Source organism: Erpetoichthys calabaricus, chromosome 11 (genome assembly GCF_900747795.2).
Source record: "Erpetoichthys calabaricus chromosome 11, fErpCal1.3, whole genome shotgun sequence".
In the NCBI taxonomy this organism is placed as follows: domain Eukaryota; kingdom Metazoa; phylum Chordata; class Cladistia; order Polypteriformes; family Polypteridae; genus Erpetoichthys; species Erpetoichthys calabaricus.
The window spans coordinates 79,353,718-79,381,064 of NC_041404.2; the positions used below are offsets into that span (position 1 = coordinate 79,353,718).

Here is a 27,347-nt window from a genome sequence, read left to right on the forward strand (position 1 = left end):
GCTGTGCGACGAAGGGCCCAATTCACGACTGGCAGCCACGTTTAAACAGGGAGCCCTTCACAGACAACTTTAACACACGCAACATAGTTGGGCGCACATGGCTAGTTGATCAATATCGACCAATTTTGAAAGAGAAATTAAACTAATACTTATACAGATACTGATTTTAAATAAAAAGGATGATACTCTTCTAGCATTAGCTCATATTTTACCTCAATTTATACTAACTTAACCAATAAATAAACAAACTCTCTCACCTACCTTTACTTTTGTGACATTGTTATACCACTGCAAGAAGCAACCTTATGTCCAGAAAAGGTGTGTAGAATGAAGTAGAGTGATACAGCTTAAAGAGTTTAAAAATAAATGCTTAAAAACAATTTAGTGTTAAAACAGAAAGAATCCACAGACCTTAGCAAACATCTTTAACCGAGAGCTGGGTTCTCGAGATGTGGTTATCATGATTTTTGGGTCCTCTACTCCAGCCCATTTGTACTCATCATCTATGTGGGAACTAACTCCTAAAAACAAGATCAGAGAGACAGCTGTAGCATTTTAATTTAATTAAATATAAACTTAAGACAATAAACTTTAGACAATGCTCTTTTTAGACTACAGTGATAATTTTCCTTGGATGCATCATTCCACTAACAACTGGAACTCAGAAAAAACTGACATCATGTATTGTTTTGAAAACTGTGTGGAAAGACAATGTATGCAATGGCTGACAACAATTATTTCAGAACCACAGTACTAGCAATGAAGACTTAATATTCTTGACAAAACATATTTTCACATATAAAAATAATGCATTTTATAGTTATATAGTACCTTTTACATGCTCTAAGTGTTTCACAAATATTCAAATGCGTACAAGAGAAATACAAACACTAAAAGATTAAATAAAAAGCACTGCATACAAACTAATGTCAAACATTAAATACCCAAAAACAGATTAATAGATGAAATGCAACATTCTGAATTAGAACATTTCAGAACCAACAAGAAAAAAAAATGCTAGAAGGTGACCATGAACAAATAAAACATATAAGCTTATATTCAGGAGTATCAATGCAAATTTTAAATCAACAATAACAAAGACTTTCTACAGAAGAGAACATAGCCGAGTGAGTCATTTAGTTGAATCACTTTAAAAAGACTTTTGTATTTTGAGAGACAATAAAGAACAATGAGTAGTAAAGGACCAGATTTTGTTATCTGTTTTAGAACCAAATACTTGATAGATATTCACCTGGGTATGTTTATGTTGTAAAAAGCAAAACCAATGGAGTGGCCTCATTTAGCTCATTAACTCAATAGCTTTTGTCATGTGTCAAGTAAGTGATAGTACTAAGGTGTTGTACCGTGTTAGCCATTATGGATGTAGTGGGAAGTTAAGCAAAATGACACCTTTTATTGGCTAACAAGAAAGATTACAATATAAAAGCTTTCAAGGCAACTCAGGCCCCTTCTTCAAGCAAGATGAGAGACTGAAGTCCGTAATTAATTCAGATAATACTAATGCTTTATGGTGTTTACAATTGAACTGCAGACCACAGGTATTATCTGTTCATTTTATTAACTAAATTAAATTATGTGGGCTTATTGTTCAGCAACTATAAAATTCCCTCAAAATATATACTTTTTAAACTAATAAAACAAACAAGTACATAAAACATTTATCCATAATACATACGGCATAAATATAATGCTGGACTTAATTAAAAATGTTAAGACGTTTATCAAAAAGATAAGGTTAACATGATTAACAAGCAAAACAAACATGTCTCTTAATTAACAAACCTGTTTACACAACATTGAGGGCAAATCTTCTTTACAAGTTGTTTTTCTAATGCAAACAGTGAGCTACTATGCTTAACAAAAGCTTGCTGGCTGCAACAATACCAATTCCAAAATACACATTCTTAAGCTATATTCTTACAAGTGATTTAAATTCTTAAAGTTTTAAGCATAAATACAGTATTATTCGTGAATTTTGATATTTCTAACGTATTTACTATAGATGGGTTGAGCTCATCTTCTTTGGAAACGATTTGTTGACAATGTCTGCTATTAATAACTCGAGTGGATTAGACCACGGGCATTCATTTGGCGATAAAGGTGGGATTTATTCTGTGGATGGGTGGAGTGTAACAGTGGGGACTGACACAGACAGGGATCAGCTGACATCACCAGAAAAGCAACCATGCTACAAAGCAATTGCTTCTAAACAAAAACAAATATTATAACAAACAAAAATAGCAACAAACACAGAAGAATTACAAAAAGGAAGAAATAATTCTGATTTTGCTAAACATATGAGAGGATGTTTCAGTCTGTTAAATTGATATTTATGGATGCAAAACAACTATTTTTAAACTGAATTTAAAAGTTTTAAAAGGGACGGAAACATTGTACTTTACTACACTGTATCTTTAATGTGAACTACAAGTTAATATTAAAATCCTTAGATATAAGCGAGAGGAACATTGGAAATATTTCTCATGAGAAATTTTAAAATTATACCAATGCATGTTAAAATTATTTAAAAAACAAACAACTAATGCAAGTTACGCTAAACAGAGTATTATGATTAATATAAAATATGAACTTTCCATCCAAGTCTACAAATTTTGAAACATTAACAGGAAATCTTACAAAGAAAAGCGTGAAAAGGAAGATTAGTAAAACATACCTTCACCCCCTTCATCATCATATTCAATAAATTTCTGAAGCTCAATAGCATCTTTCCGAACTTCTGTTGGGATCAGGTGATTCTCTGAAACAAATGGAAAAATGCTTGACAGTCTGCAATCCATGTACTGTATGTCTATATTGTACTAAGACACATTCACATTTTAAAAAGTTGTATTGTTAGTTCTGAAACATACATTATATAAGATTTTTGCAATTAAAGTGGCTGTATGAAACCATTTATAAAATAACTGAAGTCAACCACTTCAATGACACAGCGTTCATGCTGCTTACAGCACTGTGGTGTAAGGATGAATACTACAAAAAGTTAACCATTAATGAATGAAATCTGTCACAAAAGAAATTTACCTTTTGCATAAGTACTAAGTAATGACACTAGGTCAAATGAGGCCTCTTATCTAATTAAAAAGGTATAAATTATAACCATAACTTATATGGTCACACCAATTCTAAATGTAATAAATTATTCCATAATTAAGAACTATTTTGAAGTGAAAAGCAGAAAGCAAGATATTCTTTCAGACTGGTAACACCAAGTTGTTATGCAAATGTCTGTACTCTACCCATTCTGTATTTTCTGCAGTTTTATAATTAGGTACTTTTGGATCTTACAATTAATGAAACAATTACACATACAGTTAAGTATTTCTTGTACTTTGGATTTATTTTACTTCAGCTTTATGTCTTGCAACACTGTATTCCCATTTAAAAATGGAAAAGATGCTGATAGGCAAGAACTTGAGCAATAATACACTTCATTAATTATGCAACAAAATATTTGCTATAGTTTAAAAGTAAATCTGTGCACTACTGATACCACATGCTAACTCCTACCATCTAAAGCCTTCTTGAGCTTCTGTTTTTTCTCCTCAATAGAGAGGGTTTTATCCTCCTGAGCCTTTCTGTAAAGGTACTCTCTTCGAAGTCGAGCTTCTCGCCTCAGCTGTGCAAAAGAAATAAAACGAGTTGATTTATTTGGAAGCAAACATGATCTCTGCTGGTTGGCTTAGATTGTAAGCTTACTTATTAAATGAAAAACTAAAATGGACAGAAATATGCAATACATCAACCAAGGTTTTAAAACATACCAATTATAAAACATGTATATCCTTGCCCAAAGGTGGCATTTTCATAAAGAAAAAGGTTGAAAGTTAACAAAAGTTGTACTCTCTAAATTAGCACAAAGCACCCTTTCATATTCTGCATCATATATAATGTTGCATCAGGAAGGATCGCCGTTTCTACCCAGGTTGCACTGGATATATAAGTGAAGGACCACTTATACTCACAGAGTTGCTCTCCCATATCTCTGGATACTTATTTGAGGTACTTATTATTCTATGTACCACCCTGGTGGTATCCTTGCTTTAGCATCCTCTTGCTAGCTAGGTAGCAAGTAACAATTTGCTATTAAAAAAAAGCAGATTACACGATAGAACTTTCAAACCTGACTAGAGGTTATGCAATTTTAGCTTATGATTTATTAATGATAAAATGAATGTGATGTGTAAAAATGACATATCAAAACAAATATATTTAGAGTGGTTGATATTTTTTCATATGTAAAATAAAAAAATTAAGTAAAAAGAGAAAGGTGTTAAACAAGTACATGTAGAAATATTATAGAGGTCAATTGAAAAATCTTCTGCTAAACTACATCCACGTACATCATTAAATTAGGCATGTCTCTGGTAGAAAGATTTTAAAAAGGAAAAGAAGAGAATATGGCACTAGCTTCCATCAAATTAGATTTGTATCTCTCTACTTGGTGGCTAGTTGTAGAAATGTGGATGTACCTCAATACACAAGTCAGACTTTGCTCAAGTAGACAGTATACACATAAAAGCAAAGATTTTAACCATTCACCAGTAAGTTATGAAGTAACCTGTATACAGTAAAGTATGAATTTAACAAGAATTAAGACAGTTTTTAAAAATTATAACAGATATAATCATCTGGAAAATGAAAACATTCTTGAAATTTAACTATGTACAATGGTACCCAGAAAGCTAACATTCTGGCCAAAAAACAGAGCTTCTAACTTTATTTTAAGAGTTAATAGACATGGTAAAATACAAAACCGCATATCTACAGTTGACAACCTGAGACTGAATTTGCTCAGGTACTTTTAGTGCCATTTAACACGGTGTCTCACAAATATTGCTCTTCATAATGTGGTTTATTTCACACTACACACCTGAAATAAACTTACCATGACAGTGTATCAAATTTTGATTAGTTGTGCACTAATCAAACAAGAACCAATTACAAGATTTATGTAGAAGTTATCATCGTCCACATTGAAGTAAATTGCCAGCTTTGATTTAAAGTAACAAAGTACAATTAAAGTAAATCTACACTTTGACTTTCACAGGCACTAACAATGCAACTGTGCTAAATTGTCCAGTGCATCATCCTGGTGTCAAAGATCTTGTTTGTATTTTGTACCAAAAACTGTTTTCAAAATAAAACCTAAATAACTGTATAAAAAAGGAAAACAGTAATCCAGTAAGTATAAGCAATTTCAATTTTTTGTTAGATGTTGTTAACTGACAGTGCAGTAATATTGCTTCAGTCATTTTATTAACTATACATTTATAATTCATTATACTGTAAATCTTTGCCAATATTTCCAATTAACAGACAACTTCGGCACAAATTCTAACTTATATACAAACTAGGTTATGAACGTCAGCAAAAATTGAACCAATTCATACCCTGGGGGCCATCTGTATTTGTTTTGATAATAGTAATGAATGGTATTTAATATCATACTGTAAAGAAATGGGAAATTTGAAATAAACAGTTCATGACACTCTAGACAACTTCTTCTCTTGATACAGCATTGGTCTCTGCTTTCTATTCTTTGACTGCAACAACTGCCTTGAAAGTGTCAAGCATGACCGTACAGTTAATAAAACAATTGCTGTTATGCCCTTTTTAACAAGTGTCTCTACTACGGTTATGAAAAATATCTACATGCAAGGAATAAAGCTTAATGTTTCAATAAAATTCTTGCACGTTTTCACATTAATGTCAAGTCCAATATTTATCAAAAAATAATCAACAAATCAAACTATTAGCAAAGCAGGCCTACTCTGAATGATAACATTAATTAAGTATAATTGTCAATCCAACACTATCAGAAGAAAGGGAAACAGTTTTTCTCAGAATGGCCTAAATTTATGACAGTCCCTGAACATATGATTAGTGAGGCTGGCGTAGATGGCATTATTGATGGTATCTAGTCGCTGACATATTCTTGCTAGTTTTAATCTTGAACAATGTGTTAAATCACAACGCACGTCGCTCAATTACATCATTCCTTGTAGGGACTGGGGAACTGTGCATAGCATGAATGCCTATAACCCATCCTTTATTTTCCTTAAGATACTGATCATCTGGTCACTTTCCAATTGCAACTTAAGATTGTCAACAGGTGCATCGATAAATCCTTGAAATCTTACGGATGCATCATTTTTGGCTATAATTCATGTAAGCTTTGGTAATGGATGCTTAGGTCAGTATAGACAGCATCAACACTGAAGGACTGCAATTACTTGATCTCGCTTCCTTTTAAATGTCATATTACGTGACTATCAGTTGCAAAAGTGGATAATAATACAGTTTATTTATATAGCACCTTTCCCATGCTCAAGGCACTTACAGAATATAAGAAAGAACGGCGGGGTATACAGAATATAGCATTGTACAAACCAGATAAATAAATAAAGAAGATTACGACTGTGAATTCAGAGAAAAAAAAAAAAAACGGGCAACATAATTGATGGTCTAGCACAGGGGTAGGCCACGTCGGTCCTGGAGTGCCACAGTATGTGCAGGTTTTTTGTTCCAACCCAGTTCCTTAACGAGAACTCAATTATTGCTGATGAAGCACATATTGCTTAAGTGACATTTTAATGCTTCATTTTAGTGGTCTCGCTTGTTAAGGTTCTCCAACCTTAATTGCTTATTTCAATCTTAAACTGCTGCATTCAGTGTTTTAATTGCTCCTTATTAGCAATAAGATGTAAAACAGGGGTAGGCAATGTCAGTCCTGGTGAGCCGCAGTGGCTACAGGTTTTCAATCCAACCCAATTGCTTAATTAGAAACCAATCATTGCCAATCTCAGACCTTATTTAATTGTATGGCTTGTTAGTCTGTGCAATGTAAGGCTTTTATATCGTAGATTTTTTTCCCTTCCAAGGCTATCATCCAAATGATTTGAAGCCTAAAACAGATCATTTTTAGTCTGTCACATTTTTCTATTAAGTGTTTTATTAAATCAAACCGTGCATGATGAACACACACAGATGTAATTGGAAAAAAGCTAGCTGGAGAACTGCTGGCTGCTTTGTCTTTTACATCTTATTGCTAATAAGGAGCAATTAAAACACTGAATGCAGCAGTTTAAGATTGAAATAAGCAATTAAGGTTGGAGAACCTTAACAAGCGAGACCACTAAAATGAAGCATTAAAATGTCACTTAAGCAATATGTGCTTCATCAGCAATAAATGAGTTCTCGTTAAGGAACTGGGTTGGAACAAAAACCTGCACATACTGTGGCACTCCAGGACCGACGTTGCCTACCCCTGGTCTAGCACACACACATACATACAGGTTATATTAGCATCTTGACAGAAAAGTAAACTGAGAGAAGGGTAATAAAGACAAGCAGAGCTAAAAGCCTTCCTGAACAGATGAGTTTTCAGTTGGTTTTTAAAAAGAATTCATGGAGTCAGCTGATTCAATTAATTTCGGTAGGTCATTCCAGAGTCTGGATGCTATACAGCTGAAGGCCTTGTCACCCATGGAGTGTAGATTAGTGTGGAGCACAACAAGACTGCCAGAATCAGAGGACCTTAGTGGGCGGGCAGGCACATAGTGATGGAGAAGGTCACTGATGTAGTTTGGCGCTAAGTTATTTAAGGCTTTGTAGGTTATTAGTAGGATTTTATAGTCGATTCTGTAAGACACAGAAGCCAGTGAAGTCGGTGCAGGATGGACTACAGTAACAAACTCTAAGTAATAAACTCCCGAAGTATCCTGAGCTCGCAGCAGTCTGACAGCAAGATAACGCATTGCCCGATCGTGCTGGTGGCTGTAGTAATGTTTACTGTATATGGAAAAGCAAAAGCCTAAAGCTAAAGCCTGCTTATCAATGACTATTGTGTACAAGCAGCTTCTGCCGTTACCGCTGTTCAGTCTTGCACACAGAGAAGCCCACTCCTGCAACTTAATACAAAATTGAAGCTGTGAAAATATCTGCTTCTCAAATAATCGCATAAATGTAAAAAACAGAAATATTTTATAAGTGAAACAAGACACAAGAGGATTATTTTAAACAATAACATAACGCACTTCACTATATAAGTGTTTTTGCAGTCCCTCAAAAAGCCTATGAACAAACATTACCATCTAATTTTACTTTAAACAAACTCACCATCTCTATTGACGCTCTCACGCTATAAACACGCGGCCTCCTTTTCACCGTGTTCCTTGTAGCGATCCCATTGGTCTACTCAATTAACCAATGAACGACAGCGTTGCTAACAAAGGACCCGCCCCTCCTGGTAACCTGACTAAAAGTAGTTCGGGAGACATTTGAAATGTGATTAAAATTGTGACCGGTTTCAGTAGTATGAATATGTGGTAAATTTGTGCAAAGGAATAGCTCTGATAATAAACATGAATTCCATTTACGCACAAATTAGACACACATATCATTGTTGTTATTCCATGATCAGTAAACCCACACAATCGCAGATCCTCAATAGCTTGCCGTGATCGTATAGTGGTTAGTACTCTGCGTTGTGGCCGCAGCAACCCCGGTTCGAATCCGGGTCACGGCAGTCATGAACCTTCCTAAAGGAGGATCGTTTTCTTGAAATGAATTACTTACTGTAGCTGCTGTAATATATTAGCTAATGTACCTGTATTAACTTGTAATTTGTTTAAAATAACACTGGGAACGCTCTCACTGTTATGCTATCTGAAGTTAAATGCACACGAATGTACAGGTGTATTCCACTGCGTTCTTTGAAAAGCGCTGTGTAATCGATTGCTTTACTCAGTACTATTTTATTTTCGTACCACTAATCAGAAGAGATTACGACTCGCGCTCCCTTCTTCTCTGCTAAATACGTGACGAAAAATGGGACTATTTGGAGAATTGTTCTAGTAAGCGAGTTTTCGTTAAGCGTGTGCGAAGAATGACTGACAGCCCCCCTAACAGTGCTACGTAGATTCTTGAGTTGTACCGAGACTGCTTCTGATTCGTTAAGTCTACCGAAGTTGTACAAAACCGGGACATGGCCTCTATAAGGCTTTACTGCAAAGAAGAGGAGAAGGGAAATTAATACACCAAGAAAAAATGTAAAAAGATGGAGCAGAAGAATTTGCAGTCAAAAACAAATGATACAAAAGAAAAAGTAAATATAATTAGATACTATAAACCAAAATATCAAAAAATATCAGTACTAGGGTGTTACATCTTGCCTGAAGAAGGGGACTGAGTTGCCTGGAAAGCTAGTATATTGTAATCTTTTTAGTTAGCCAATAAAAGGTATCATTTTGTTTGACTTCTCACTACAAATAATACCAGAAAAAAGAACCAGGTGATGTTCACACGTTCTTCGTATTTTTTCATTATAGGAAGTCCCATATGGTCTAGCGGTTAGGATTCCTGGTTTTCACCCAGGCGGCCCGGGTTCGACTCCCGGTATGGGAACTATGAATTTTTCCAGACTACTCGATGTTTCAAGGGAATGTGTACATGTGTTGATAAGAAGTACTACCCTAATTATAACATACGTGATTGAAAATGTAACTTCGGATAACTGATTATAGTAGCAATTTAATCAATCTCTTTTTATGACTCGCCTCTTTTTGTCTATAAAACGGAAAAATAACTGGGCATTGTCTTTTGGAAATGATTATTTCCTTCTATTAAGACAGCGCGTTAATTTTAGAGATTAACGATAAAGCTTTCGATGTGGGTACGGAACTTTCTTTTTCTTGGGTACTGCTTTTTCGCTGGTTTGCCAAAACCCCTTCAGAATCCCATATTTTACGAGTGAGTATAACATACTTCCTTGTTAACTCTGTCCCTGCAGTAAGTTATAAAACGCATCAAACGTTGATTGCATATCAATCATCCATCCATCCATTATCAATCAACTGAGAAAAAAAATATATGGTGACGTATTTGGTCCTACGGTGGGATGAAATGTGGCTGTGAAAAGTAGTAAGAAGTCAACATAACAATGTTATTTAATTAACATTTCATCCAAAGAGTATGAACGAAGACAAAATCGGTCTCCTACTGTTTCAAAGAAACGAAAGGCAATCCGTAAAAGAAAAACACACCTTTCTATGAAACAGCTTGTCCTTTTCGGTGCTATCAGGTTATTGTTGTTTACAAGCGTAGAAAACTGAGATTTCTAGCAATGAGCGACACAGAAATAAGTCCAATAAGAATCCATATTAAATTTATATAAGTACAATTTTAATACCCTATATCAATATTTTGAATTGATCGGCATCGCTTGAGGTCATGTACCTTTTTTGTACACTAGGGACCGCATTTCACCCCTCAGATCGCATCTTATCTGTTCGTTTTGTTTGTATGCGCACAATTATACAAAAACGACTGATACGATTTTCAAAAAAATTTGCAGGTAGGATGAGGTGGTCCAACCAAAATATATACTACTATATATGGCTTTTCAAAAATGTAACTGGGTAAGTTGTAATGGGAAATCAAAATTGAATCACTGCAGAGTGGTCAAAGTTCATGAAATTTTTGCATGCATATTAATGATAATACAGTATAAAATCTAGATCCACCAAGAAACGTGGTAGGATGGAGTGGGGTGTGGAAGGGGGTTGGGTCAATTGCAAAACTGCCAATGATAATGAATTTAGCATAATGTTTAAGTTTGGCCCTGTTTACAGTGAATTGTTAATTCCATGTTATTGATTCAATGGAAACAACTGCAGGAGAGGTGGCAATGTGTTGTGATAAAGACTAACACAAAAATCACATATCACTCAAAAATGGTTATAAGTACATTAACTCAACCAAAAGAAGAAGAACTTAGTTTTGTATTTAGATTACCGTTCATGCAGTTTAGAATACAGGCTTCATGGAGTTTCAAAAATTGTATTGTGCAGTCACAATGGTTGGGCCAACACCACAAAAACCATGCGTTACTCCAAAGTTAAGTGAAGGTTCATGAAAATTTTAATATATATATTATACTCAATTTATCATACAGTCATTTGAAAAACTAAATACACACCATGTTTGTTTCGTTTTTAACATATAAAGATTTGATCTTCATTTAAATAGTATCTACTGTATAATAAAATAATACTGTCTGTGTGTGTGGGTTTAGACCCAATCTGTTTGGTCAGTTTGGCTTTGGTGACTCAGTGGTAAGGATAATGACACAACAGTTTGACTTTGGTGACTCAGTGGTAGGGATGATGACACAATACATTAGGGGTGTGAAGTTCAGTTCCTGATAGTGACATTTTTTTTTTCCAAAAAGGAGCAGCATTTCAACAACAGAGCAAATAACGTACTGACTGACATTGGGTTATTAAATTCTAATGAGGTGCAACCCGACTTGATGTCAGTAGAGGGTATTGTAAGATTACAAGCAATATTTTCACAGATGGTAATGAAGGTTCATCTACCACTGGTGGCAATCAAAAAGCGGACAGGAGGCGAACAGGGTCCCTTGAAATAATACAGTCTTAGAACGCAATCAACAGAGGAAGTACCTGGTAAGGTTGAGACACAGGAGGATACAGAGGAAAGGGTTGCAGGGAGACTGCGGGTGTGCATAGAGCAAGAGCTATCAAAAAATTTGATAAATATTCTTTTCTAAAATATTCTAGTCCATTGTATAATTTAAATAAACATATCCACATGCAAACCTCTACATTTGCTACTACCTCAAATACCTAGTATAAGAATAAGGGACAAATGCTTAGAACATCATTAAAGAAGATTTTTGAGGAACCCATCATATTTAAAACACAGAATTTAGTTTTATTTGTTCTGTGGTGTTGAAGTGTGTGTTACCACCATGCCTAAATTGAAAGAGCTCTCTGAGAGCATCAAAAAGAAGATTATAGAGGTCTAGGAGTCTAGAAAAGGATTTAAAAAGATCTCCAAATTGGACATTAGCCATTCCACTGTTTATTAAATCATCTATAAGTGGAGAAGGTTTCAAATAACTGCCAACTTGTCCAGGCAAGGCCACCCCAGCAAGTTCTGGCCAAGAGCAAGACACAACATGCTAAAAGAAGAAGTCTCTAAGAACTCCAGAATTTCATCACAAGAGCTACAGGTAGCTCTTGCTACTGCTGAGGTCATAGTGCATGAATCTACCACTACAAATTGCATCTACATGGGAGATGTGCAAGGAGAAAATCATTGCTGTCCAGAAAGAACACAAATGGAAGGACTAAAGTTCGCCCAGGAAAACCTAGGCAAAGACCAGGGTGTCTGGAACAATGTGTTCTGGAGTGACAGAGCAAAGACAGAGTTATTTGGCCACAACACCAGAAAACATGTTTGGCAAAAAACCAAAGACAGCACTTGACCGAAGAACCTGATGCTACCTATAAAGCATGATGATGGAAATGTTATGGTTTGTGATGCTTTGTTGCATCCAGCCCTGATCATCTCACCATTAATTCTTTCACTGTACTAGAGGATGCTCGAGGATAATACAAGACTGTCTTCTGACAGACAGACCCTCGACTGAAAGTGGACCCTGCAACAATGACCCCCAAGCATACCAGTAAATCCACCACGGAAGGGCCGAAATGGAATGACCGAATTGGATCTGAAACCCTCGACATGATATAGTGGGGGTTTGAAAGAAGATGTACATGTAAGTCACTTCTCAAATATCACACAGCTAAAAGACCTCCGCATGTAAGTAAGGAGGAAAAAACATTTTCCCAGTCAATGTCAGAGACTGATAGACAGTTATAGGAAATGTCTACTTGAGGCTGTTTCTGCCAAAGGCAGCAGGGCCAGCTATTAGAGCCAATGGTGTGCTTACTTTTTCCATACACAAAAATGGCACATCAGTTCATTTTTTTGTGGAATAAATTATTGCAGTCACATTTTCATTTTTCCCTTAATAAATCACATTTATCTTAAAATAGTGATTAAATGAAGATCAAATCTTGATATGTCCTCATATGTTACTTACTTTTTCACAAGGTTGTACAGAGTTTATGGAGTTTCAAAATTTTCATCGTGGGTAGGGGTTTAAGAGGGAAAAAAAAAAATCTGATAGCTTACATGCCACATCAATGATTCAATTCTTCAACAAGCCATTCAGTTTATTAATATAGGCCTAAACAAATATTTGTGAAACCATGATAAAACAGGAAATATAAACAAATGGTCTACATGGTTCCAGCAAGGATCTACAATTACGGAATCCAGTAATGTACAACAAAGTTAACTCATAAGAGCAGGGAAATTGATAGTTATCAGAGAGCTACAAGTAGTGTAGGTGATGGATCAGACACTTGCATTTCAGCCAGTAATAACCAATGGGCAACATTTAAAAACAAAACAGAAACATTTGCTTTCTTATCTAAACCCATTATATAAGTATACCTGGCCAACACCGGGTACCACAGCTAGTTTTCTATGTAGATATTTAATGCTGCCGGCTTTTATCGTGAAGCTGCCTGTGAACAGGCCAAAAAAGATATTATGAAGAACACAAGATCACATTATAGCAATTCTGATTTTATTGCACTTCAAGGGTTCATTGGCATCTCCCAAAAAAAGAAATCTGCAAGGTAAAAAACTGGAATCAACTTGATAAGAAGCATAGTTTGATTCTTAAATGTCTCTTTGCTTCTGTAAGTTTTGCTTCTGTTCAAGCAGCGTCCTGAATTCGGCTCTTGTGGCTTCTATCTGTGTCTGCAGAGTTGCAATGTCAGCTGCCAATTTTATTACTACAAGGAAGACAGAATAGGAAAGAGATAAATAAGGTTGGGAAGTTGTGAAACACGTGGAATGAAAATATGTAAGAGACAGCTCTGATAAAGTGGTTTATAGTCAAAATATTTTCATAACAACTGTCCGCTGCTTCAAGCACACACATCTCTTCAGAGCATTTTCTGACCACAGAACTTATTCTTAGGAATAAAGATAATTATAAAGTGTTCACAAACACTGAGTTGTTAGTTACACTGAATGTGCATGTGATTTGTATCTATCAAGATTAGACATTATCTATGATAAATCTTCTGCTTAAGTAATCTTTCTTTTAAAAATTATCTTTAAACCTTTCTGAGAGGAGATGAATTTCAAGACTTAACTCTCATAATTATTTGTGATTACTGGATTTGATTGCAACAATACTTACTAGTGGAATATGCCACATTAAAACTAGCACTTAGCTATGAATACACATTCAGTACAGAAGAGATCACAATTGCCTGTGTATGTTAATGAAGTATTGCCAAGAAAGATAATTATAGGCTTTCTGAAGAAAACATAGTGTTCTAATCCACAAAGAATTACCACCAGATGAGATACTGGTATGAAAAAAATATTGATCAAATTGAGTTCATAAAATGCAGTATACACTATAGCTTGGCATATTTTAGTTAATCTATTGCAAAACTAGCATGTTTAACACACCACTTAGTCTTGTGTTATTTATCCTCTATAGGAACATTCTTGTTGTCAGCTTGTGCTATGCTGAGACGTTTAATGCTACTTTGCATTCTGCTTAGAAGCAGATTATCATTCTACCTATTTTTTCATGCTTAGAATTTAAAAAAATGTTATTTCAGGTAATCAAAATTATTTAGTAACTAAATCTGCAATGTAAACACACACTGGCGATCACGGAATCAGACTAGAGGATTTATGTTCTACACATAAAAAAATGCTCAACTGCTTCAAAGGATGCTGGTTTGATTTTTTTAACTACTAAGGCTTACCCTCCTTGAAGCTGGACTGGGCTTGTTTCAGGGTCTGAGGCACAAGAACGCCAAACCACCTCAGTGGATCTTGATACTGACTTTTGGCCTTCGTTTCTGACTCTGACTTTTCATTATTATGAGGTGCTTGTTCAGGTAGTGCAACATCATTTTTCTCTTCTATCTTCTGAGCTGTTTTTCGTCTTCTCACACCTGAATGAAACAAAGAAAGAAAAATCTCCCTGATCCACATGTGCTTGTAATTGCAACAGCCCAAATAGACTTAAAAAGATTTGAAAAATAATTGTGCCAAGCTTATTGCCACTTAAGCAATCCCACTGTTATGGTCCACATTAAAAATTAAATTACTGAACCAGAAATTTATATTAAAATGTAACTTAAAAAACTATTTTCTGTGATATTTTTAATAAACATTTTGGATAATTATATAATGAAACATGCTCATTTTAGCATACCTCACAGTTGGGTTTGTAAATGTAGATCTAACACCTTTATTGTTTTGCACAACAGTCTAACAGTTTACATAATACAACTCGGAGTCCTGCCATGTGCAAAAGTTCGCTGACGACACTGCTATCGTGGGCTGCATCAGGAGTGGGCAGGAGGAGGAGTATAGGAAACTAATCAAGGACTTTGTTAAATGGTGCGACTCAAACCACTTACACCTGAACACCAGCAAAACCAAGGAGCTGGTGGTGGATTTTTAGGAGGCCCAGGCCCCTCCTGAACCCTGTGATTATCAGAGGTGACTGTGCAGAGGGTGCAGACCTATAAATACCTGGGAGTGCAGCTGGATGATAAATTGGACTGGACTGCCAATACTGATGCTCTGTGTAAGAAAGGACAGAGCCGACTATACTTCCTTAGAAGGCTGGCGTCCTTCAACATCTGCAATAAGATGCTACAGATGTTCTATCAGATGCTTGTGGCGAGTGCCCTCTTCTACACAGTGGTGTGCTGGGGAGGCAGCATAAAGAAAAAGGACGCCTTATGCCTGGACAAACTGGTGAGGAAGGCAGGCTCTATTGTAGGCACGGAGCTGGACAATTTGACATCCGTGGCAGAGCGACGGGTGCTGAGCAGGTTCCTGTCAATCATGGAGAATCCACTGCATCCACTAAATAATATCATCTCCAGACAGAGGAGCAGCTTCAGCGAGAGACTGCTGTCACTACCCTGCTCCACTGACAGACTGAGGAGATCGTTCCTCCCCCAAACTATGCGGCTCTTCAATTCCACCCAGGGGGGGTAAACGTTAACATTATACAATGTTATTGTCTGTTATACCTGCATTTTTATCACTATTTAATTTATTATTTTTATCAGTATGCTGCTGCTGGAGTATGTGAATTTCCTCTTGGGATTAATAAAGTATCTATCTAATAAACAGTATCTGTAAAGTTCCACAGCCTATTGGCAACACTTTTGGTTTTAAAAAAAAAAAAACGGATTATACTAGTGAGGGTGAGTTAGAACAATGTTACAACCATTCATTTGCTCTATGGATACAGGGAACCAAAGCCTATTTCAGCAGCACCGATTGTGTAGAAGGAACAAAATCTGAGCATTTCAGAACGTGTCCACTTAATACCAGGCCAACTTAGAATTGCTCATTACACTTAACCAGAATGGCTTTTCAGTTTTGGAGGAAACTTTAATAGCTGTTGAAAGTCTAAGGCAAAGGTGCAAACTTGACACTTACAATAACCTGAGCCCAACAACCATTATGTTCTATCCTGAGAAAGACAGAGGAAACGTTTTATGGTAAAGACTGGTAACAAAAAAGCATGGTGAAAAGTTTGTGCAAACATTATTTTACCAAAAATCTGACAAAGTTAAACAAAGCTGCGAGTCTAAATGACCAGAAAAACACCAAAACAAAATCAAACACACAAAAGGTTCTTTTGATTTATCCGAGATTGGATTTAGTCTTTATGCTATGGTTAAAGTACTCCAGTGGTGAGGACATCTCAGACCACATACTCCTGGAGGTTCATGGGAACATTGCCATTGCAATGGTACACACTAAAACTGAAAAAATGGTGGCATCCAGAAATTAACAAAAATGGTGTCACATAATAATGGGAAAATATTCCACTTTTAAATGGAGAGAGAAATAAATAAATAAAAAAATAAAATTCTGACAAAAATGAATTCTCAGTTGTAGAAACCCAAAATCAATATAAACATTTCCCGAAAACGACACAGAAAACAAATAAAAAAATTAACAAAAACAGTTAATCATGCAACATGTAAACACAGTAGTCCAGTGTTATCATTGGTATCATTCTTTTCCAGAGGTTTAAAATGAGAATTTCCAGCTTTTATCAAATGAGACTTAATGCTGTAAAATAGATGTGTGCATATTAATTTGCATTTCCTAAACATACAGTGCAAAACCCACTATGATACTTAAATATAGATTTAATAAAGATGAACTATAATATTTATTCTGATTAATAATTGTAACGCTCTTTTCATATTTACTTGGGTTTCTCCTATAATCTGTACTACCACTAAATAAGTGGATGGCGTACTGTGTCTAACCCAAAGTACAGCCAGCTACCTCAGGAAACCATAAGCATGAATGGTGCAAGAGTCTTAAAAAAACTGATGGAGAAACTAATTAACGTATGCTCTAGTTTGCACAATTGTTTTTAAAATGAGCCCAGACATGACTTAATTTGAACATTTGTGTTAGGCAATGGAGAAGTTGGAGGAATAAAGTGTTTTCCAAGAAGTTAGACAAAAAAGAAACACTGCATTTGTGGAATTCTGCAAATAAATATAAGCGAGCTCTACAAAAAGAGACAAGACTAAACACCTTGTTGTTTCAGAAACTGAAAGCAAAGCACACTAGTATTCTCTAAAACTATGCTATGGAGATATACTATTAATATGGGGTTATAGCATCATTATTGTTACATTTACACAGTACAGTGAGATTTTTACTTGTACTAACCAACATGAAAACTTTCACCACAAATCTCAGAGCAGAGTCCAACTGGCAACTACAGTCGAGAGATTTTCTGCCAAACTCTGGTATACCTCTGATCTTTCACCTCAGTTTGTTGTATAAAATACCAACTACTATAACTAGTCAAACAAAAAAAAAAAAAAAAAAAAATTGCTGGCTCTAATGTCCTGTGTTCAAATGCCAGCTCAGACATGCCTTCCACATATTTTAGTGGCTTTTTCTCCCAGGATACATTAGATTCCCTTGCATATCCCAAACATAGGAATACTAAGTCGACTCCAATGTGAGTGAATGTGGGTGTGGGTTTGAGAGCACCTAGTGCTACATCAGCACCCTTTTCACAGTGGATTCTCCCCATGCACCCAACTCTTTTGGGATAGCTAAAATATTGAACCAATTTTGAGTTCTAAAACCACCATAAAAAGGCAGATCTTGCTTCTTCTTCCAATTAAAGAAATTTTACTTGCCATTTTGAGCTATGGATTAAGTTTACACATCCATTCTAACATAGTCTGAATCTACTGTGTTTATTACTATTTAATATACTGCACAGGTAAGTTGGTAGCTTTTCAGCCAAGGGAAATTACAGTATAACACAAATCAAATCAAATTTTATTTGCCACATACAATTTGCAAACATAAAATTACACAGAGCAAATTGTAGTGAACTGCGGTGGGTTGGCACCCTGCCCGGGATTGTTTCCTGCCTTGTGCCCTGTGTTGGCTGGGATTGGCTCCAGCAGACCCCCGTGACCCTGTGTTCGGATTCAGCGGGTTGGAAAATGGATGGATGGATGGAAATTGTAGTGAAATTCTTAGTTATAAAATTTCAAGAAATTTCATATATGTAATTAAAATTATAGGCCAGTTTGGATTTTTACTTGTAAAAAAGTCACATTTTCAGGTTTTACTTAGAAGTATTCAAAATCAATAATTCTCTCGTTTTCTTGCAAGATAAACCTACATTGAACTTCAATTGCTTTTTCCCAGACCAGTATTAAGATTTTTCTTTTTTAATGCTGCAAGCACTAACATGTATTCTGATACTATACTTACTGTACTTATAAAGATTTCCAGTTCTTTTTAAGGATCTTGACATTCATTCATTAATTTATTAATCGTCAAACCCACTTAACCACGTTCAGAGTTATGAGGAGTGGTAGTGTCAATCCTGGCAGCACTGTGTACTGGGTAGGAACCATCCTTAGATAGGAGACTTGCACATGCCTACATTCACTCATACCAGTGCAATTAAACAAAATTATGAATAAACTAAAAGACACCAAATCAAATCTGTGATGTGTTTTATACTACATAGAGAGTCTACTAGTCAAAGAAGAACTTTTAACAAAGATAAAACAACAATAAAAAATACATTTAAAAAAATTTCAAAAACATGTGTCAGGCTTAGGATGCTTTGAAACTTTCAAAATGATACAGATATACAGGAACCCTAGATGGCAAATGACAGGTTATTATTGAATTTACAGTGATGCTTGACTAGCATTTTCATTACGTAGTTCATACTCAACAGCATATACAAAACTGACAAAATGTAGACGTGTACAGTTGACATATGATTTCTGTACCGTGCCCTACTTTAAAATGAAACAAATATAGCAAATAAGAAAAGCTTCTTCCTGTAAAAGAAAAACAATTTAATGCCGAAGTCATTCAAAGAGTGGATTTTACAGATAAATAGGTAAAATTGCTCATTTTTTGGATTCTCTCAAATGGAGGATTATATCATGCCTGCATAGTTTATCCTCCTTCATCTCCAAGATGGACATGTTAAGTTAAAGGGAGTTTCTAAAATGCAAATGCCCCTATATGAGACTGCGAGAGTGTGCACTACAGTGGACTGGCACAGATTTAGGACCTGATCGATGTCTGGCACATGTTCCAGCTATTAATTTTTTTTAAATTAATATAGTACAACCCATTTTTTATTAAAGCAAGTAAGCACTAAATTTACAAATCAGTTAAATAACATTAATAAGAGCCTGAATGCAAAAACTACACAGGAATGAGACAAACTGTGCAATAATTTAATCTAGCAATTAAAATGACATCCATTCATATATAATCTCCCTCTTGTGATAAATATAAGACTCTTATTTATGGTCAACAAATATATAGAAAAATAATGCTACAAAAAAAAAATTAAATAAATAAAAATAAAAAAATGCCTGGAACAAGTCTTACAATTTAAACCTACGCAATAATTAGCATTTCCCATCAATCCATTGACTTTTGTAATGCATTTTTTCAGTACCGGGTTGCATAAATGGTTGCAAATTATGACTTAACTCAGGTTGAAATATCAGTCTGAGACACCAAAAGAAATCCATGGTGAGCATAGGGAGAACAGGAAATTCCACTGAGATGGCTGCCTAAGTGGGAATTAAACTAGGGCTAACTGTTAATAACACTGTCCTACCCACCAAATGTTTTGATAAGATAGATACAGGAATTCATAATTAGTCCTCCATGACAAAGTAAGGGATAAAGAAGACTAAGAAAATTAATATCAGAATAAAAAATATATGCTAGCCTTTTCTGTTAAGAAGAAGATAAAGAATTAGACCACAAGTCTGACATTCAAAGTAGACCCTTGAGTTCATCAGGCTCATTTGTTTAGCTAATTTCTAAATATTTCAAAAAATCATTCAGTTAGTTTTTGAAAGTTGTTAAGGTCTTAACTTCAACAGCATAACTCAATAGTTTGCTCCAGATTCCCATAACCCTACATGTGAAAAAGTGCTTCCTGGCTTCAGTCTTAAACGTGCTTACCTTTAACTGCCACAGCTTTCCTAAAGTACCCAATTTACTGTATATCTGAAAAAGAATGATTCCAAATTGGTCCTTTGTGAACAAGAATATGAATGTGGGTGCGAGTTAGCCCTGAAGGAATGACACCCTGGTGAGGGTTGGTTCCTGTCTTTGTGCCAGTGTTGTCAGGGTAGTCTCCAGCCCCCTGGAATCCTGAATTGGATTAAGCAGGTTTCAGAACATGTTGCATTTACCTTCTTCTTTCGGCCCAATGACTTCCACTGGAAGTGTCTCTTCTGGCAATTTAAGATGTTGTCGCTCTATGCAAAATTCAATCTGCCCTTTGTTTAATGAACTAAAAAAAAATATAAAAAATTATATATATATACTGTACACAATTTCCAAAAAACAAAAACATTATGCTAGCATTTCAGGTTAAAGTAGTCTGATAGAATAGTATTTAAATGTGACATAAAATGGGACATTAAATGTTCCAATCTATTTAAATGTGAGATGAAAAGGGGCATTAAATATTCCAATCTAGTGGTAACTGATTCAGATTAAACCAAACCATGACACACCTTGATTTGACATAAACGAGTGGCGCCATCTCGTGTCCATATTGCAGAGCTGAGACACATTTATTACCCATTGAATAACGAGCTTTTGACAAGGAAAACCAGCCCTGGAAACAAAACATAACCTTCGTTTAGTATTTAGTGTAAAATTTTAAAAACGGGTGAACATAAACAGGGCTAGATTTCGAAAGCACCTCCTTTTAATTACAAAGTCGATGGACTGTATACAAAAGCTACTGTATGAAACACCTTATGAAAAGTTTTACGTTCTTCTGCGGAAGAAATATGTTTATACCATCAGTGTTGTAACAGGATTTTTACTGGTGAGAAACTCTTCTTTAAGTCACTCGTTTACAGGTGCCATCTCGCATCTATTCATTTGACTTTGGTTGCCTAAATAATAATCAGAAGCCAAGCAGATTTCATTACAGATTGGAATTACAGTGTCTTTACCTGCTCGATTAGCGCATTAAACGAGCCTCGCTTTTCTTGAAGGCTTTCCAGTTGATCCATCAAGAGCAGCAACAGCGAATCCAACCTACTCGAGGTCTCCTCTGTAGTTGCGGTCATTTCGAAAACGTCTCTTAAATCAAGATGACAATTTTTGCCTGTTTGGAGTATCCAGAAAGGTTAATTATTTAATTATTACTCTACATGATACATTTGTTCCTCAGCAAACGCAGCATGTAAATTTAACAGTCCTAAAAAAACAACGATGAATGGCTTATGCCTGGCTATGTTTACACTTCCTCTTCAGCTAGCGAGATTTTTTGACTTCAGCCAATCACATTTTAAAAGTGGTAATCATGTGTCCTTCTCAACCAATCGAGATATTATAACATAAGGGGTGAACCTATCACATTCATTTTCGCAGAACACGGCCTGGGTTAATGAGAAAGCTGGCAATGGCCGGTGACTGTCATGGGGAAAACGACTCAGCTTCCTTCGAGTAAAATGCAGTGTTTGCTTAGTTTTTACTACTACAAGCTAGATGGAATATATGTGAGGAAAAAAATGTACATTTTTTGTTTTAGAGTACGAATAAAGAATTCCAGACTGTAAAACTGTATACTTGCTTCTACTTGACGCTAGCTGACCCGGTCGAATGCAAATGTTGCACATTTGGTCCAGTCTTTGTATCTAGCGGCAGAGGCGTCAGTTAAACTAGCTATAAATGCAGCAAAACTGCTTTTACTTGGAAACAAGCTTTTTTTGAAATACAGATTTGGGAAGGACAGAAATCTGCATATATTGTATAGATGTTATTATAAACGGACATCTACTAATAGCAAAAACATTTTCGTTCCCATACCGGGAGTCGAACCCGGGCCGCCTGGGTGAAAACCAGGAATCCTAACCGCTAGACCATATGGGAAGCACGGCCAAAGTTTTGTTGTGAGTATATTTTACAATATTTGTCCAGTCTAGTGATTATTACTTCCTTGCCACTTTCCGTGGAGCGGCTTAGGGACTCCTGTGACCTAACTCTGGATAACGCAGGTTTATAAAAGGAAAGAATGGATGGATATTTTATTTATTTATTTATTTTTGGTACTGGGGTGTTGTACCATGTTAGACATAATGGATGCAATGCGAAGTCACGCAGAATGACACCTTGTATTGGCTAACTGAACAGATTACAATATGCAAGCTTTCGAGGCAACTTAGGCCCCTTCTTCCACCGATCGATTATCTATTTTCTGGCCGTATGCTGCTGGGAGTCTTCATGCTTAATGCAAATACATCAACGTTTCACAAGACCACCTTGTCTGGTTTAACATCTATTTATTTTTTAAGTCAAGGCAAAAATCTTTGTATAGTATAATGCGTAACAACGTATCGAATAATAACTCTAGTCAGTCAACTAATAATACATAATACAAATTATACATTATTGTAGCCGTAGCGCCCCCCAGAATATTTACATTTCAGATCCACTGTGGTACGCCGTGATCGTATAGTGGTTAGTACTCTGCGTTGTGGCCGCAGCAACCCCGGTTCGAATCCGGGTCACGGCAGGTAATACAAGTGAGTCAGCAAGGGTCACTTTTAAATGAAATGATGGGTATTTGTACGAATTTCAGTGTTGTAAGCACTGAACGTATAAATGAACAAAGCTCACAAGAAAGTTAAATATAAATTCGAATGACAGGGGTCAATGTTTAAACCTTTCGTTATTTATATAAATGAGAAAGATGTAAATCTCTAACGTCTAATAAACACCTGTAACAACAGAGTTAAACACTAATTTGGATCATTGTGGTATTTAAATACTGTATTCCATTCTCTGTACCACTGTGAGGCGCTATTGTAATATTCATTGGCACTTCTTCAATCTAAAATTTCATTGTATTTCAATTTGGCACAAAATTTAACTTTGTTTTAGGGTTTTGTATTGTGTAAAAAAATCACTTCCAAACAGTTGTGACATGACTAAAATTTATATTCTCAGTTTTACTGCTTAAATCACATTTTTTATAGGAAAAACTGTGCTGCATGCAGCACATAAATAAATACTGCACATATTCAAAACGTATTCAGACTGTTTTATTTTCTGCACACTTTACTGTGATATACAGTAGATTTAAATTTAAATTGATAAGCTTTCCATTTTTGTTCATCAGTCTACACTCAATAACTCATAATATGACAAAGTGAAAAACGTGTTTTTCTGAAAGATTTCTCAATTTATTACAAATGAAAAACCCCTTGCTGTGGCACTTCAGATTGTGGTCAGGTGCATCCAGTTTGCTCTAATTATTCTTGAGAAGTGTCCAGAACTTGATCAGAGTCCGCCTGTGTCAAACTGAATTGATTGGACATATTTTGGAAAGGCACACAGCTATGTAAGTATGGTCAGACAATTCACACTGCATGTTGGGACAAAAACCAACCAGAAATTTCAATAAACTCTTGGTAGACTCTTCGATAAAATTGTGGTGAGCCATAGATCGGGGAAAGGGTATGAAACAATTTCTAAAGATTTGGGTGTTCCCAGGAGCACAGTGACCTCAACTGTTGTTAAATGGAAGATGTTTGGAACCACCAGGGGCCTCATTTATAAACAGTGCATGCACACAAAATCTCACATCGAGATCAATAAAACTGAAACTTGGCATAATGCTACGGATATTTTCATGGCAGCCTCAGACCATGCGTATACACGTTTGTGCTCAGTTTTGTAAACGGATGGCACCCAACGTCATAGCAGTCCTACTGTTTCTGTGTGGTTTCTTGTTTTTAGATTCACATACATGACATGGGCTTTATCAAATACATGAAAAATTAATTGCATATTATTTGCAAATTTAAGGCTCTTGATTGCAATCAATCTGTAACGAGAATCAAACAAAATTATACCTTTTATTGGTTAACTCCAAAGATTACAATACGTAAGCTTTGAGGCAACTTACGCCCCTTCTTCAGGCAAGATGTAATCAAGATGTTCAACTTACCTGAAGAAGGGGCCTTAGCTGCCTCAAAAGATTGCATATTGTAATATGTTCAGTTAGCTAATAAAAGGTGTCATTTTTTTGACTTCTCATTACATCCATAATTGCTAACATTGTACAACATCCTAATACTAATCAATCTGTAATAATATAATGATGCACAGAATGGCCAAACTATTCCAACTACCATGGCTGATTTAGCGTTGTTAGTAGACATCACAAATGGAACAATTAGAAGAGAGTGCATATTTAGAGATCATTTCTTGTCCCATAATGATGACTGGCTTCTAAGGCAATTTAAATTTCCAAGAGTTAACCTCTTAGGGTTGTGTGCTGAACAGGGGCCAGCTTTACAAAGGCAGACTTTGAGGAATTGTTTTGTATCTGTTCCTTTGCAAGTTCGGATTTTTAGCCATAGGAGCTTTTCAACGTGAACTGGCTGACTGATGGGTGTTTCTCAATCATTACTGAGTCACACCATGCCAGCTATATGGGATGGTATTAGCTGCTTGTTATCCAGATATATAAGAATTCCTTACAATGTGGTTGAACAGGCAAACATCAAAATGCAAATTGCAGCAACGTTCAGTTTTCCAAATGTAATCAGAGCGGTCACCTGCATGCGCATTACTATAAAGGCACCTTCAGAGAATAAATTTGCTTATGTAAATAGTAAGCATTTCAGTTCTATTAATGGACAAATTATCTGTGATACGAAAATGTGTCTCATTAATGTTGTGGTGAGATGGCCTGGATTAACTCATGATTCATTCATAATGAGAAATAGTAGTGTTGGAAACAAACTTGAAAATGGTGTTTTGTGTGATAGCTGGCTTCTCGGTAAGATAAGACATTTAATTTTGGTAAAAATTGTAAGTTGTCTGTATGATGTAACCATATAACATGATTGCTTAGGAGACAGTGGGTACCCGCTGAAGACATGCCTTCTCACACTGCTTGCCAACCCAGTGACTGAGCTAGAGTGACGTTATAATGATAGTAGTGGTAGAACATTCTATAGGGCAGCTTAAGGGCTGTTGGCACTGCCTGGATAAGACTGGTGGAGTGCTGCTCTGTAGTTCACAAAACGTGGGTTGCATTGTCCAAGCATTTAGCATATTGCATAATGAAGCACACAATAATGGCTTGCCCATACCTTAAGAGATGCAGTATAATCAACCTGACCCTGATTCACCAAATGATCAGCCAAATTAGACAGTGTTACAAATTCATTTGAATATAATTAGCAGAAGTAAAATGCCGGTGATAAGTAAAATGCTGGTTATAAGTGTCTCACCAATAATTGCGGCACCTTGTTGCTTAAACTGTGTCAGAATTCCGCTACCTCCTCCAGTGGTGTTACCTTTTCATGTTGACTTTGATATCTGATCACTTCTTTTTTATTTTGGGCTCTGTGTGACTTTCTGAACCTGAACTTTTGAGTGCCTCTGCCACGCTGCGCCACTCTGTCAGTTTCCATCTTTTGCTTCTACCACTTAAGCTTATTCTTAAGACACCAAATAGTACGTTTTTCCTTGCCTCCACTTCACTGAGCAGGACATCAATTTCGCATTCACTGAAATTATTTTTTTTAAACATGCTTTTGTCATTGTCTTTTAACAAAACACTGAATGGAAAGGGGCTATTTATAGTATATTGATTTGTATATCCCTGTCGTGTGGCATCCAGTAAATTTAGTCTTGATACAAACCTTAAATTAATTGCTAACCAAAAAATAAGGTGTATAATTAGACCAAGAGATAAAACCAGACCCTCCACCAGGGGCATCTGTAATAGAAATTTACATCAAATTAAAACAAAAAATATATCACCAGTTCAGAAAGAACCATGCAGTTTTAAATGCTGCTTATTGAACATTCGCTCTCTTGGCACTAAAGCTGTTTTGCTAAATGATATTATATTAAGTAGAAAATCTGATCTGTGTCTTCTCACTGAAACCTGGCTTAGTAAATGTGACACTGTCCCCCTAGCTGAGGCGTCACCAGATGGATACTCGTTCCTTCATAAGTCTAGAGATTCTGGTCAAGGAGTAGGACTTGGAATAATTCACTGTAACAAAATGCAAATCACTTCTAAAAATGTAGGCAACTTTACATCCTTTGAGGCATTCATTTTAAATATTAAAACAGATTCCAACACAATTATAGTGCTAGTCTACAGACCACCAGGGCCATATTCATTGTTCATGACTGAATTTAGCAACCTTCTATCTGATTTGGCTATAAATTATGATCACGTAGTACTGATGGGGGATTTTAATGTACACATTGATGTGGAAACTGACACTTTTAGCAAATGTTTTACTTATTTGTTAAATTCAGTAGGATTTTGTCAGATTGTCAAAGGTCCAACTCATAATCATAACCACACATTAGATCTAATTATAACTTACAAAGTTGAAATTCAAAATTTAAATATTACTCCATTAAATGAAGTTATTTCCGATCACTACTTACTGTAATTACATTGGATTTAGTCCTGCCCTTGCCAACACACTCCCAGATTAAAACAAAGACAGTGCGACATCTAGATTGTAATTCTGCTTCAAAATTTATAGATACTTTGAGTAAGTCGAGTGTAATTGTGGAAAACCATTTAGATCAGTTAACATCAAATGTAAATGTGGAAAACAATTTAGATCAGCTAACATCACATTATAATGTGACCTTGAGAGATGCTCTGGACGCAGTGGCTCCCTTTAAAACAAAAGTGATCAAAGCTTATAGAAACTCGAGCTCTTAACTTAGAGTGTCGAAAACTGGAGCGCAGATTGCTACATGTCTTTGAAATTGCATGGACAGAGAGTGTTAATAAATATAAAAAAGCCCTCTTT

General features: G+C 35.8%; 2 protein-coding genes and 4 non-coding genes across 6 annotated transcripts in view; 3 read left to right on the forward strand and 3 right to left on the reverse strand.

The window, feature by feature from the left end:
- imp4 (IMP U3 small nucleolar ribonucleoprotein 4) overlaps positions 1-8,291 on the reverse strand; it is a 37,164-nt gene extending 28,873 nt beyond the window's left edge. The window contains exons 1-4 of the mRNA XM_028813415.2: positions 8,161-8,291; positions 3,550-3,658; positions 2,696-2,779; positions 412-521 (exon numbers count right to left, since the gene is read on the reverse strand). Coding sequence (XP_028669248.1) covers positions 412-521; positions 2,696-2,779; positions 3,550-3,658; positions 8,161-8,163 — 306 coding nt within the window. The 5' untranslated portion in view covers positions 8,164-8,291. The remainder of the gene's footprint in view (positions 1-411; positions 522-2,695; positions 2,780-3,549; positions 3,659-8,160) is intronic.
- Positions 8,292-8,497: 206 nt separating this feature from the next.
- On the forward strand, positions 8,498-8,569 carry trnah-gug (transfer RNA histidin (anticodon GUG)). Its single transcript has one exon. It is a non-coding gene; the product is annotated as a tRNA-His (tRNA).
- An 806-nt stretch (positions 8,570-9,375) lies between these two features.
- trnae-uuc (transfer RNA glutamic acid (anticodon UUC)) lies at positions 9,376-9,447 on the forward strand. The gene has a single exon. It is a non-coding gene; the product is annotated as a tRNA-Glu (tRNA).
- A 1,492-nt stretch (positions 9,448-10,939) lies between these two features.
- On the reverse strand, positions 10,940-21,812 carry ccdc115 (coiled-coil domain containing 115). Its single transcript, XM_028813416.2, has 5 exons — positions 21,495-21,812; positions 21,045-21,148; positions 20,718-20,818; positions 14,715-14,906; positions 10,940-13,718 (listed from the first exon to the last, which is right to left on the reverse strand). The coding sequence occupies exons 1-5, from the start codon at positions 21,609-21,611 to the stop codon at positions 13,603-13,605; spliced, it is 630 nt and encodes a 209-aa protein (XP_028669249.2). The 5' UTR covers positions 21,612-21,812; the 3' UTR covers positions 10,940-13,602.
- A 532-nt stretch (positions 21,813-22,344) lies between these two features.
- trnae-uuc (transfer RNA glutamic acid (anticodon UUC)) lies at positions 22,345-22,416 on the reverse strand. Its single transcript has one exon. It is a non-coding gene; the product is annotated as a tRNA-Glu (tRNA).
- Positions 22,417-22,987: 571 nt separating this feature from the next.
- On the forward strand, positions 22,988-23,059 carry trnah-gug (transfer RNA histidin (anticodon GUG)). Its single transcript has one exon. It is a non-coding gene; the product is annotated as a tRNA-His (tRNA).
- The last annotated feature ends 4,288 nt before the right edge of the window (positions 23,060-27,347 follow it).